We start from the raw sequence: 14,333 nt of genomic DNA, 5'->3' as shown, positions 1-14,333 counted from the left end.
TCATCACTTTTTCAAATGTATAGTAAATAATCTGTGAATGGTGGAGGAACAAGCAAATGGCCTTATGTTAATTCGTATAACTAAGTGCCAGTGATAGACCTCCTTCAAATTCATCCTAATGACCTTTTGTTCCCTGAGGAACTCCCAACTTGTCAAAGAGGACATGAAATTGTATAAAAGATCCTTGGGTCCTGATTCTATCAGATCTTCTTAGGCTTCATCAGGGGAAGTTTGAGTCACACGACTGAGGTCCCAGTTATGCTGGGATGTTCTGAATATCAAATTTGGACATTGGACTGGGACCTATGAACTGAATTCTAAAGGAACTCTCTGCAACTACAAAACTCACTATCTCTGCTATGAATCTGAACCTCAATGGATTGAAGTCATGTCTGTATGTACATTGATTTTTAACCATATTGTCTCATTTTTTAATGAATTTTAGTTTAGTGAATAAGAATTGGCTGTAGCGTGTATTTGGGTAAGATCTGAAACATTCATTAACCTGGGAGGTAATGTGTCCGATCCTTTGGGATTGGTAGAACCTTTTCTTTTATAGGATGAAATAAGATTTACAAAAATTGTCATCATATTTGACGCGGGTACCTGGATGGAGGCCTGAGGCTGGATCACTTTAAGGGAACTGTGTTGTTTGGATTTCACCCTAATTGAGTGACCATAGCTGGCTCCCCACTGGGACCCCGGTCACAGTGGCGTAGTCATGCTGGGATACACATTACCACAGGTTAATTGGGGTTTTTGGATGAGAATCACACGCTTGTCAAAAAAATTAATTTTGATATTGGAGAGTTTAAGGGTTAAAAATCAGTTACAGTAAGAGACCCATGATCAAGTTCCTGACAGAAAAAGCCTAGAGGGTGTTGTCTTAAGAAAAAGGCCCCAGAGCAGGAACTGAAAAAATCTGTTAATGACCAGTGCTAAGGAAGCAGACCCAGCGAAAATGCTTGTAGTGAGAAACCAGCAGCTAGCACTTGAACAAAAGCAAAACATAGCTGATATGGAAGGAGAAGCTGCTGAAAGAGAACGCCTGTGGTTTGACCATGAACAAAGAATGGCAGATATTCAACTGCAGGAACTAGAAGCTAAGGAAAAAGTGGACAGACTTAAGCTCCAACTCAAGGGAATATAGGAACAAACGGAACTGTATCATCCTGGAAAGCCAGCTCCTCTCAACAGCAAGGATGGGGACAGAATCTATCCAGTTTGTAACAATGTTGGTATGTTGTTTGACTCTAAGCAGTTGTCTGTGTGTAACCAAATTTACCCCAACACTGCCACTTTTTATGTAAATGCTTTTACTGTGAGCTCAGGTGAAGGTAATCCCATAACTTGTGCAAGGCATCTGGTTGGCCCATTTTTGAGATTTGCCTCCCTGGAGCAGACACTCCACCGTGGGGCCTGCAGGCCCAATTCCCTGCATCTGGGCTTCTCTCTAGAGCCCTAGGAGCCACCCAGTGCTCTCTCGCTGACACTTAGGGAGAGGCCCCCTGGAGCCCGTACGGCAGGCTGGAGCCAGTGGGACAGGCCGGCTAACAGTGCCAGTGGGGCCTGTGCAAACTGCCCAGCTGAGCCCTCCCCACTCACCGCTCTGAACTTCATACCGTGACCTTCAGCAGAGAGTTCCTGCTCGGGCACTTGGCTTCCTGCTAGAGAAATGGAAACATTCTGCAGTGGATCATTTGCAAACAATTTTCTTTGATTTAATTCTTCCTCCTGTTGCAATAATTTCAAATAGTGACACTGAACTTTGTGTTTCAGGAGCCGCAGAAAATACTGCTGCTGTCTTTGTGGTGAATCAGACACCCCCTTCTATCCGTGCAATGGAAGGGTCAGAGTTCACCATCGAGTGTACATTCAACACAAGCAATAATTCAACCAAGTGGTTTGCTGCATGGTATAAAACCAGAAACAATGTAACAGAAAAGTTATCCAATGGAACAGATCGAATCAGATTATCAGAAGTTAAAGAAAAGAGGTCTCTTTCCCTCACTGTGAGGAAAGCTGACATTACTGATTCTGGAACCTACGTATGTTGGGTTGGGAGCAAAGATGGGACATCTCGTGGGAATGGAACCCAAGTGACCATCGATGGTAAGTACCAGCATTTCCTTCTCTGTTCTACAAAACCCTTCCGGGGAGCTCAGGACACTGGCCTGGTTCCAGAGAGCTGGGGCAGGTGGTGCTGGGGGAGATGGAGCAGCACGAAGTGTAAAGGGCAGAGCTGTGGGGAAAACTGGGGGACATTCTGTGGTACATACAATGGTCCTGATCCTGCATTCCACTAATTTCTGTGGGGGGTTTGTTTGCACAAGGAATGCAGGGTCCAGCCCCAGATATTCAAAAACTGTTTTGAGATGGGGTGTGAGGGGAGGTTTCCAATTGGCTAAACCTGTGAGCCCTTACACACCATTTGAGAGACAAGGTTGGTGAGGGAATATCTTCTATTGGACCAACTTCTGTCAGTGAGAGAGACAAGCTTTCAAGCTTACACAGAGCTCTTCTTCAGCTCTTGGAAACTTAGGTCAGGTCTACACTACAGACCTATGTCGGCATAACGACGTAGTTAGTTACACCGACCGAATCTCCTGTGTAGACAGTGGTGCAGCTGGGCTGATGCAGTGTTTTCAGTAGAGATGTGCCCTTACTCAGAGTGTCACAGGTAAATACAAGGTAGAACGGCTGGTTTAGCATAAGTAGTTAACACCTATTTCAAGGGACCATTCAAGGCAGGGTGGCCTGTTAACACTTCTGCAGTCATAGGACAAAAAGAAGGGGGGTTAGTGGGTTACAGATTGTTGTATAGAGCCATAAATCCAGTGTCTCTGTTCAGTCCATGATTTTTACTGTCTAGCAGAATTATGAATTTAAGCTCCCAGGCTCATCTTTTGAAAGCGTTGTGGAGGCTTCCTTCGTGGAGGAGGACCACTCTGTATCTGACCTGTGATATGTGTTCCCCACAGGAGACAGGGTGGTTTTGTCTTGTATCATTTTCCTCTGTGAGTTCATTCAAGAGCACAGGGATTGTCTGGTTTCACCCACATCGTTGTTATTGGGGCATTTAGTGCGCTGGATTAGGTATCCCAAATGTTGTGATAGGCTTGTGTAGGATCCGTGGATCTTGAAAGGTGAGTTGTGGGGAGTGTTGATCATTGTAGCAGTGGAGATATGTCTGCAGATTTTGCATCTGTTCTGGCAGGATCTGGTGCTGCTTTGAGTTGAGGTGTCCTGATCTGTGGGGAGCTTGCTTCTGATGATGCCCTTGGAGAGGCTGGCGGGTTGTTTGAAGGTCAGAAGTGGGGGTTCAGGAAAGATTTCTTTCAGGATGTGGTCCCCATCAAGTATGGGTTATAGTTGTTTGACGATACCCCGTATGGGTTCCAGCGTAGTGTGGTGGGTAGCAACTGGTGTGCAGTCAGAGGAGGTTTTATTTCTGTATTCAAGCATGTTCTCTCAGGGTATTTGGACAGTCAATTCCATAATGCAATCTACTTCTCTAGTACAATGTCCTTGTTTAGTGTAGGTGGCTTTGAGTGCATCCCAGGCTTTCTCCTAGGAGCGTATTCTTTGCTATCTGAATGCCGGGCTGTAGATTACAGATTTCTTGGTTATTTGGGGTGGTTACTGGGTTTATGAAGGGAGGTGTGGTGCTCTGTGGGTTTCTTTTCTAGGGTTGGCTGTAGGGTTCCGTTGTTGAAGCTCATGGTGGTGTCCAGGAAGTTGATGCTAGTGTTCTCCAGAGAGTTCAATGGCTGGCTGGGTGGTGGTTGTTGATGTTGGGGTGGAAATCTAGCGTGAGTTTAAGCGTTACATTTTGATGTGGTGCTGGGAGTACGTCTCCCAGACCTGAGGAAGAGCTCTATGGAACGCGAAAGCTCGTCTCCCACCAACAGAAGTTGGTCCAATAATAGCTATTCCCTCACGCGCCTTGTCTCTCTAATATCCTGGGACTGACACAGCTACAGTGCACTCAACGTGATGACATTTCTCTTGGTCTGTGACACAATAATTTGGAACCCCACAGCCCATCAATTCCAACATTTCAGGGAGTATTGGAGGCATCACTGGGCAGAACTCTGTTGATATTGGGGAAATCAGAAAACCCAAAAGGGGAAAAGTGGGGGACACATGGAGTGCTTATACTCTAATAAACTTGATAGTCTCTAAGGTGCCACAAGTACTCCTGTTCTTTTTGCCTGCTCTCTGTTTAGCAGAGTAACACCTTGGAGCAAAGCCACCTCTGTAACTGTCTAAATCAAAGAACCAGTTTGTGGCACCAATTAACACTTTCCAGTAGAAAAACATTCCCATCTCATCTCTGCTCCTTCCCCCAGTAGAGTGTAACATGCTGACACTGGATGATTTATGTCCCGGGCAGAATGAGGAGAAATAATAACAGTGGGGAAGGGAGGAGGGGAAGGCTCACAGAGCCCCAGACACAGGGAAGATCGAGGACCTGGTCTGGGGACAATGCTGGAATGAGGGTACAGCCAAAGCTCTGAGCATGCAGGGAGAATGGGGGACCCTGGAATGGTGGAAAGGGAGAGGATTAGGGCACAGAAAGCTCCTGGCTTGGGGCAGAATTGGGGACTGTAGCATGAGGGGGTGGGGGAAAGAAATGGGGGAGACAGAGCTCCTGGCACGAGGGTGGGGGCTAGGGAGTCCCTGAAATAGAGGGGGATGGGAGGGATGCACCCAGGGACCTTGTGGGGGACAGAGGGATGCAAGAGTCCCAGGTGCATGCAATGTGCTTGACCTACAGTAGTAACAAAACGTGGGCATCCCTCTAGTTTAGCCCCCGAGGAGCCCAACCCAAACCCACAAAGGGTTGAGCAGAGTCAGGATGAAGTTGTATGCTCAGTAATAGGTTGTTATTGAGTGTTTGCTTTGCAATGGTACTTAGAGGCCTCAACCAACTTGTGGGACCCACTGCGCTAGGCCCTGTACACTAGAGCTGGCGGATTCAGTTTGTGAGAAGTTTCATTGTTTTAGAATTGGCTTCATTCCAAACCAAGACGGATCAGGACTGCACCCGGGCCTGGGACCCGAGGACTTCTAGAGTCCCAGAGGCCAGTTACAAGTAGAGCAGCCTGGGGAGTCACTGGCCCAGGACTCTAGAGGCCCTGGGATCTCCAGCCCGGGTCAGTCTGCATGGCGGAGCTACCCCAGAGCTGCACCCTGGGGAGCTGGTCCTGGAACTTCCAGGCTTCCAGCTCCATGGCAGGGACACTGGAAGCGCCAAGAGCCCTGGCTCGAGCAGGGAGCCGAGCAGACAACAAGAGCCCCTAGAGATCTGGCTCTGCCGCAGCGTGGGGAGCCCACCTGCCCCGAGATTCGACTCCTGATTCCCCGAGCTGGGGCTCGCGGGACAGAAGAATATAAGAACGGCCAAACTGGGTCAGACCAAAGGTCCATCTAGCCCAGTATCCTGTCTTCTGACAGTGGCCAGTGCCAGGTGCCCCAGAGGGAATGAACAGAACAGGCATCATCCAGTGATCCGTCCCCTGTCGCTCATTCCCAGCCTCTGGCATCCCCATCCCCACCTATCCTGGCTAATAGCCATTGATGGACCATCCTCCAGGCACTTATCTAGTTCTTTTTTGAACCCTGTGGCTCTTGGAACACCAACAAAAACCACTGTGTGTTTTGACGAAAGTGGAGGCAAATCTGTAGTAGATTTGGTGAATCAGTTCTCGTCAGCGCATTGGCATTTTCAGTCTAAGCTAAGTTTTGCCAGAACATTTGCAATCAGCTCTACTGTACATGGACATAGTGAGAGAGCCCCTGAGCCAAAGAATTTACACTCTAAAGAGACAAGACAGACAAAAGGGGTAGAACGGGCAGACGTACTAACAGTAGATTGGGAAGTGAGACACAGAGAGATTAAAGAACTAAATCCACACAGGGCTTTAGGCCCTTAAATCCAACATCTGGGGGCCATGGAGATCCTCAAAACCCCTGCTCAGCTGCCGCCTGACCCTGGAGCTGCTGAAGTTTCCACCAGTAAAACCAGTGCTAAAGACTTGCTGACACTCTCTCGCTATGCTGTAAGCACAGCCCTGCCCTGAATAACGGTTGCACCCTGATCCTCACTCCCCTGCCATTGCCAGCAGAAGTGCATCACTTCTCAGAACTGCCCATTGCACGTCCTTCAGTGAATCCCGTTTATCTGTAACAAAGGAGAATTGGCCACCCTCTCTCTTGCCCTGCATTGGGCTGGTGGAGGGAAATAGGTCTCAAGAAGGGTTTGAATGTAAGGAATTTGGAAGGCGTGTCAGGCATACACAAGGTTCGGGTAAGATGTCACATTGCTGGAGGGGGTTTGTCTAGACTGAAGCTTCTGGGGTTACCTGCTCACTAAACAGAGCAGAAAAGTCTTGACATGCACAATACAGCTCTATATGGGGCCAAACGAAAGAACATCCGTTTAAACTCTTAACAAGCAGGGGAAACTAAATAGCAGGACTGGAGAGATTCATTTTGTACATCTGCCCTTGTCTGCTGGCACATTGAACTGTTTCTCAATGAAGGTGCCATCATCTGTGTTTCTCTTTCTGCAGAAATTACCGACCTGATGGTGAATCAAACCCCAACCAGTGTCAGTGATTTCGAAGGCTCAGAATTTACCATGAATTGTACATTCAAGACAGTCAATAACCACAGCACCATGTATGTGCGATGGTACAACTATGGGACTGAGGGACTAAAGAAAGAGTTGGTGAATGAGAGCGATGTGCTCACAACCCTGCATTTGGACAATGGGTTTGCCTCTCTCACTTTGAAGAATGCGAATTCATCTGATACAGGAACCTATGTGTGTGAGGTGGGGATCACAGCAAGGAACCTCTCTGGGAATGGAACAGGAACCCAAGTGACCATCGAGAGTAAGTGTCAGAATTTCCTACCTGATCTTCTTGGGGAAATGGAGGCGAGCTAGTGAGAACAAGAGTGCACATCTCCTGGAAGGTGTCGAGTGTCTTCAGTTCCACCTTCAATGGGAGCTGAGGGTGCTCCACGCCTGCCCAGAAGCACTAAACTCCTTGCAAGATAGAGCCCTGTAGGACGGTATAAGGGGGAACAATGTTTCCATTTTAGTTCCTTTACAGCCAAATGTTTCATGTGGCCTCATATTAGTCTCTAAACATATGCTTGCCTATGTTGCAATGTAGACCTATTGATACATTCAAAGCCTGCCTGCGTTTCTGGAAGCTGTGAGAGGTAACAGGGTAGGTAGACATGAATTCATGTCTGATTTGTGGATAGGTGAAACCTGGGGCTGCTTCTTATGTCAGATCCGGTTCACATAAGGATCCATATTGCAGAAAGCAACTTCTCCAGAGTGAGCATTCGGGGCGGGGGGGGGGGGGGGGGGGATGGTTTGCTGGTCTTGCCAGTCATCGTAAAGCTATGAATAGAACTAAGTGAAAGCATTACTTTAACCTCTGCTAAGCAGGGGATGGTAAATGGCCAGGCTGGGAAAAGAACACCAAATACTGGAGGGGGGAGACATTTATTTTAATACATTCCCAGTCACCAGCCATTGCCCCTGAAATTCTCCTGCATCAAGGTGCAACCGTCCGTTTCTCTCCTGCAGAATTTCCCAAGCTGATGGTGAATCAGACCCCAGTCAATATCCATGCGTCAGAAGGGTCAGATCTCACCGTGGAGTGTAGATTCACGGTATGGAATAAACACAAGACCTTGTATGTGAAATGGTATAAACATAGCGGAACTGGGGGAACGAAGAAGGAGCTGGTGAGTGAAAGAGGCGGGGGGCCAGCAGCCCTGGCTTTGGAAAAGGGTTTTGCTTCGTTCACTCTGAAGAACGTGAATATAACCAATACAGGAACCTACGTGTGTGAGGTGGGGAGCACAGCGAGGAACTGGTCTGCATCAGGAGCCGGAACCCAAGTGACCATCACTCGTACGTACCAGTATTTTCCTATCTGATCTTCATGGTGAGAGAGAGTGAATGGCAGCCTAAAGAACAGAGAATGAACGACTGTTGCTAGCAAAAGTGGGTATGAATTTTCAGGTGTGTACAGTATATAACCCATTAAAAATATGGGCTCCAGCCTGTCAAGAACTGAAGGTAACATAGTTCAAAGTACCTAAGTGATTTATGAGCCTCCAATTTTCAGAGGGGACTTAGCCAGTCAGGGCCAGATTTTTAAAGGAATTTACGCACCGAAAGTTGTAGTTTGGATTTTCAAAAGCACCTCAGCATCTAACTCCCACTTTTGCCAACAGGACATGGGCTCCTAAGTCACGTAGCTACTTTTGAAAATTTCCCCCAAATGCCCCTGGAGAGGGGTGTTAAGAACCTCCCAGGACTCAGGCCTGTCATAAGAACGTTAAGGAGGGTGATGAACCTAACTCACAACTGCACTGGATGGGATAAGAAGCAGCCCCCAATGTCCATCTGCACCTAGCGCTAAACCAGTTTTATGGCTAAAGAGTTGCTTCTTATTCTGTGAGAACATCTTCATCCATCATCGAACACATCCCTGTATGGAAAGTATGTAGAAAAGCTGGAATGGATCCAGAGGCGAGCGACGAAGATGATCAAAGGGCTGGAATGCAGCCATATGAGCAATGGCTGGTATGTGCAGTTTGGAAAAGAGAAGATTAAGGCGGGGGACATGATAGCGATCTTCAAATCCTTGAATGGCTGCCACAAAAAAGGTGGAGAAAAGTTTCTCTCTTGCCTCAGAGGGCAGGACAAGAGGCAATGGGTTCAAACTACAGCACAGCAGATTTAGATTAAATCTCAGGAAAAACTTCCTAACTGTGAGCATGGAACAGACACCTCGGGAGGTTGTGGAAGCTCCTTCACTGGCAGTTTTCAAAAGGAGGCTGGAGAGGATTGGTCTTGGATGGTTTAGCGGTTGTCAGACTGTGGGACAGGACCCCACCGTGGGTTGCTACCCCATTTTAATGGGGTCGCTAGGGCTGGCTTAGACTTGCTGGGGCCCAGAGCCAAAGCCGAAACCCGAGGGCTTCAGCCCTGGGCAGCGGGGCTCAGGTTCTGGGCCCTCTGCCTGGGGCTGAAGCCCTTGGGCTTTGGCTCCCCCCTATGCCCACACCAGTGGGGCTTGGGCAGGCTCAGGCTTCGGTCCCCCCTCCTGGGGTCATGTAGGAATTTTTGTTGTCAGAAGGGGGTCACGGTGCAATGAAGTTTGAGACCCCCGGTTTAGACACAACAAATCCTGCATTGTGGCAGGCTGGGGAGACTAGCTGACCCTTGCGGTGCCGTCTAACCCTGTGGCTCTAGGATTCTATGCCTTGGTGGCATCTGCACTATGCGGGCATGGCAATACATAGAGAAAGATTCTGCTGTAACTCTCCATGGCCATCCACTGATCTGGTTCTAGCTTTAAAGGATCCTTCCCATCTTCCAAGTGAAAAGGAAGACCTCATCTGAAAACCACACACCCCGGTCACGATAGACCCAACGTTTCTAATGCCGATTGCTGCGTCTGAGTTCACAATTCTCACTACTGGCAATGGGGTGAGCACGTGCGGCTGGGAAAACGGAGCAGTGATACATATTGCGTATATTGTTCTGATGATTTTTGGTGCAAGTGGCAGATTTGCAATTGACACCCTGAGATTGTGAACAGGAGAGTGTAACATGAGCTGCTTTCAAGCACCAACTTCTGGCCAGAGGTCACTTTTCAGCACCTTGCCTGTTTCCCCCTCTTCAAAGCCCATTAACAACTCACTCGGTTTAAAGGTAATTCAAACCATCACCTCCTGCAGTCCAATAAATCAAGTCCCCAGGGGCATATTGGCCCTCTTGGTCCCAGTGCAGCGTTTCACTCCTGATAATCCAAAACGCAGAGTCTTTCAAAAACAGAACACAAACTCACCCAGTCTTCATCCCAGTTTCAGCTGGGCACAGCCCTACCTCCCGAGGGACTGTCTTCCTGCTTCCCAGCACCTCCTACCTGGTGTTTGTCCTCCTCCACAGGCCTTTCCCACTGAGCCTGGGCAGTCTCTCCCCTGCTTGGACAGGGTCTCTCCCAGGCCTCCCCGCCTGGAGAGCTTTCCTCGCTTTCTCCTGCTTCTTGAGCTTCTCCCCTGCTGGCTCAGAACCCTGCAGGAGTCATCTCACTCGCTGCAGTTTCCACACACGTGGCCACAATTTCCTGGGCTTGCCGCCTTCTCAGCAGCTTCCTGCTTCTTTTGTAGTGGAAGCACCTGATTCCTCTCCGGTGGGACTGATCCTGTAATCAGGGTTAGCTTAGCCCAGGCTCTCCAGCCCAGGGGGCAGGCACCCTGTTGCAGATGGGAACAGCAGAGGCAGTGCAGAAAGGCAGTATATGGTAGTGGTTAGAGCTGGAGACTAGGAGTTAGGAAGTTTTCATTTTATTTCTGACCATCACAGACTGCCTGTATGACCTCAGGCAAGTCATTTCATCTCCCTGTGCCTCCAAAAAGGAGATAATATTTCTTCTCCCAGCTTCTGTCTGTCTTGTCTATTTAGACTTTAAACTCCTGGGGCAGGGACTGACTCTCTACGTGTATGTACAGCGCCTAGCACAAGATCAGGGTGTGCCTGGTAAATGCTCTGACGCCCGGCATGCCAGTATTCACCTGTGATAGTTCCAAGTCACAGCTGGAAATGTCAGCATGGGGCAGGTTTAATGCATGAACCGAAATGAGATGATTTGTTTGTACATGCGAATTTGAGGTTGTTTCCAGACACATTAGTCTGAGGACAATTTGTCTGAAACTCTAACACAAGAGAAATGGAGTTGGGTTCTCAATGCGCAGTTCCTTTGTCTCCTCTGTTCTACCGAAGCAGCTGATAGAGTGCACAAACCTCAAAGATCCAAGGACCCGAATCCCATCCCGCACTCCAGGCTCAGTAACTGTCCTCGAGCATCTTTCCAACGTCAACCAGTTTTAATTTCCTCATTGCCATTCTCCCATTCAGCTGATTGACGTGTTTCTGCATCAAGGTGAAGTCACTTGTGTCTCTCTCTCTATGCAGCTGTTGACCTGCTGGTGAATCAGAGCCCTGCCTGTGTCAAGGAAGAGGAAGGAAAAAAGCTGACCATAGAATGTAGATTCAGGGCCCTGGAGAAACCCAGCACCAAGTACTCTGTTAAATGGTATAAAAACGGGACCGATGGAGACGAGAAGGAGCTGAAAAACGAAACGGGCTCAGTCACAACAACTCTAGATTTCTCAACGGGCCTGGCTTCTCTGACCTTGACTAAAGCCAGCGTGAGTGATTCTGGGTTCTACAGATGTGACTTCGGTAAAAATGGCCGTGGGAATGGAACCAGAGTGACGATCCAGGGTAACCAGCAGCATTATCTCCTCTGATCTGCATTGTCAGGATAGTACACTGTGGTGACCACGGACTCTCACTTCCCACATGGTCACTGAAACCCCACAGCTACTTCCTAGCCTAGGACTGGGAGACGCAGTGTTATCTCAGAGATAGGCAGTGTGTAAATTATGGAGCGTTGTTGTGGCCGTGTGGGGCCCTGGACATTAGAGTGACAAGGTGGGTGAGTGTGAGGGGGTGTACCAGGCCCCATAAAAAGGAGTGGTGAAGGTGGGTCCTCCAAGCTGCCTAGAAAGGCTGCACGGAAGCAGCCAATCAGAGCACAGCAGGCTCAGTTAAAAGGAACTGCTGGGCCTGAGCGGGTCAGTTCCTGGCAGGGACCAGAGGAGTAAGTAACTTCAGCCCTGAGATAAGGGTGAAGAGGTAGGGACTACATGAGAAGCAGCCCAGGGAACAACAGCAGTTGTCAACAGAATTATTGTTTTGTGGTGGAGATGAAGGTTCTAGTCAGTGCTGCAATCTGGTGTCAGTTCCAAGCATCAGGAAGCAGTGTGGCATCTCAAACACTGCTGTGTACTGACTGGGGTAAATGCTGATTTTGTAATGGTGACCACTGGCAAGGAGCTTTAGATAATTTCTATATTCAGAATCCCCTTGTTATTCTATTGTTATGTTAAGAGATATAAACCTTGTAGGGGTTCTGGTTTCCTTCCTTCCCTACTGAGCCAGTCCCTGCCCAGTGACAGATCCATCCCCCTAGACTAGGTGTGAAGTCATATTTATCCTTTTGGATTGGAAGGGGCAGGGTTAATGAAGCCATTTCCCCTTGGGATCCCGGGAATTGGGAGAGTTTGAGAGTCTAGGATGGAAACCATAGATGGGTCAGCTAGGGGAGCATTGCTCTCGGTAAGGGCTCTGGCCAGGTCTCTAGTGTCTTGCTCTGCTGGGGATTTCCTACTCCTGCGGCAGAGTCAGCTGCTGGCTGGCCTCATGGGAAGGTTCCCCTAGGCAGAGGGCTGAACCCATCCCGATGACCCCACAGCTCCCAGCAGCTGGCATATGAAGAGGAACCTGCTGGCAAAAAGGGAGGGCCAGGAAACTGCCTGTGACACAGAAGGGGATGGGAAATTAAGGGGCGGGGGGAGAAACAGTTTTTACATCTTTAAACTGTCTCTGCCATCCCTTTATTTATCCACCAGTCTCTATCCCTCCTTTAGAGGCAAATCTGTCCCTCTCTGTCCCTGCATCCCACACTGACAGGTTTTTCTTGATTTCAGATAAAAGGAGCAATGCCTCCCACGTTGTTTTCGTCATCCGGATGGTTCTCGGGGCCCTTGTTATAATCTCGGCGGTGATGATTGTTGCAGAGTGCGTGATTTCAGAGAAGAGGGGTGAGTGAAATGTCTTCAGTGCAGTCCCTGTGCAGAATCAGCCACAGAGCTTGAGTTACACGCGAGGTCCTTCTGCCTTTTCCTTCTGGGCAACTTCCCAGTCCCAGTGCGTTGAAATCGAAAAGCTGTTTCAGACCCGGCTGGGACTGTTTCCTTGGCCTGTCTGTTCTGGTTTCTGTCTAACCAGAAATCCGGGTATCTCAGAACTAGAAGCACAGAGTTTAGGTCTCCATCTTGTAAATGTTCCTGAAGGCCTTTACCTCTCAGGTCTCCCTTTCACAGCACCGATGATCTTTTCCTGTTGCTGCGTCTGTCCAACGTGCCCTGTTTATTTCTGGCTGGCTGGCACGCACGGAGCTAATGCAACCACTTGGACAAGTGTGCTGCACGTACTGCAGGAGTATTCTTTAGGTTCTAACTTACTGAGTCTGATTTTTCCCCACAGCTGGTGTCAATCGGACAATATGAGGATTAGCTGTTATAGCGTACCCTTGGAGATGGAGCTCTCAGACACCTGTTACCCAGGCATTCCCCCAAACACCGTGTTGACCAACCAGCCTGTCAGATTCTGCACCTGCAAATAAACCTTGAACAGAAGGGAGGGGATGCTGGATAATTGGAAAGGGAGTTTGTGATGTTGCAGTCTATATGGTTTTATAAAAATATGCTAATGAGTGAATATAATGTAACTGGAATATTTGCTTCATGCAAGAGGTCTCTTGTAAGGAATCATTACAAAGCTTCTAATCTACTGAGTGTGTTCATCCTATTTGTATAAATGTACCACTCTTATCTGAAACTAGAAATATGAAATATAACTCTGAGGGCCTATTGTAATTATGTAAAGTGTGGGCCATTAATGGTGGTTTGGAATCTTGATGACTCCCATTAAGCAGGACAATTGTCTGCAGATGGCTGTGTTTACCTGTTAGTCTTCCTGTATGTGTGTGTGCTGGCAAGTGGGCAATGAAGTCTTGCAGTGACATGTGATCATGTCACCAGAACTGGAATCCATCTTTAACCTGGTGTCTTTCCATTGAGAAGGAGGGGGTGGGAACCCAGAGAGGGACAAAGGATTCCCGCCTTATGCGAAAGATATATAAAGGGGTGGAACAGAACAAAGTGACATGTTCCATCATGTTCTAGCTACCACCTGAGCTGGAACAAGAGCTGTACCAGGGGAAAGAATTGTGCCCAGGCCTGGAAGGTGTCCAGTCTGAGGAGAAAACTTACTGATGCATCTCTGAGGGTGAGATTATCTGTATTCAGTTTGATTAGACAGATTTGCGCATTTTATTTTATTTTGCTTGGTGACTTACTTTGTTCTGTCTGTTACTACTTGGAACCACTTAAAACCTACTTTGTTTAATAAAATCACTTTTTACTTATTAATTAACTCAGTATGTATTAATACCTGGGGGAGCAAACAGCTGTGCATATCTCTCTATCAGTATTCTAGAGGGCGAACAATTTATGAGTTTACCCTGTATAAGCTTTATACAGGGTATAACAGATTTATTTGGGTTTAGACCCCATTGGGAGTTGGGCATCTGAGTGTTAGACAGGAACACTTCTGTTAGCTGCATTCAGTGAAGCCTGCAGCTTTGGGGCAAGTAATTCAG

The 14,333-nt window shown here is 48.1% G+C and overlaps 1 protein-coding gene across 4 annotated transcripts in view; it reads left to right on the top strand.

Annotated features, from left to right (window-relative positions):
- The window catches only part of LOC101943286 (immunoglobulin superfamily member 3-like), a 44,379-nt gene extending 30,276 nt beyond the window's left edge, over positions 1-14,103 (top strand). For 2 of the 4 annotated variants that reach the window (XM_065566892.1, XM_065566891.1), the window contains exons 2-7: positions 1,780-2,112; positions 6,579-6,902; positions 7,613-7,942; positions 11,018-11,329; positions 12,598-12,711; positions 13,157-14,103. In XM_065566892.1, the coding sequence (XP_065422964.1) occupies positions 1,780-2,112; positions 6,579-6,902; positions 7,613-7,942; positions 11,018-11,329; positions 12,598-12,711; positions 13,157-13,179 (1,436 nt within the window). In that variant the 3' untranslated portion in view covers positions 13,180-14,103. The remainder of the gene's footprint in view (positions 1-1,779; positions 2,113-6,578; positions 6,903-7,612; positions 7,943-11,017; positions 11,330-12,597; positions 12,712-13,156) is intronic. The other 2 variants (XM_065566893.1, XM_065566894.1) reach the window with 2 other exon arrangements.
- The last annotated feature ends 230 nt before the right edge of the window (positions 14,104-14,333 follow it).

The sequence above is a fragment of the Chrysemys picta genome, chromosome 14, assembly GCF_011386835.1.
Source record: "Chrysemys picta bellii isolate R12L10 chromosome 14, ASM1138683v2, whole genome shotgun sequence".
Taxonomy (NCBI): Eukaryota; Metazoa; Chordata; order Testudines; family Emydidae; genus Chrysemys; species Chrysemys picta.
The sequence above is the reverse complement of the archived record's forward strand: the minus strand, read 5'-3'. Positions and strand labels throughout refer to the sequence as shown.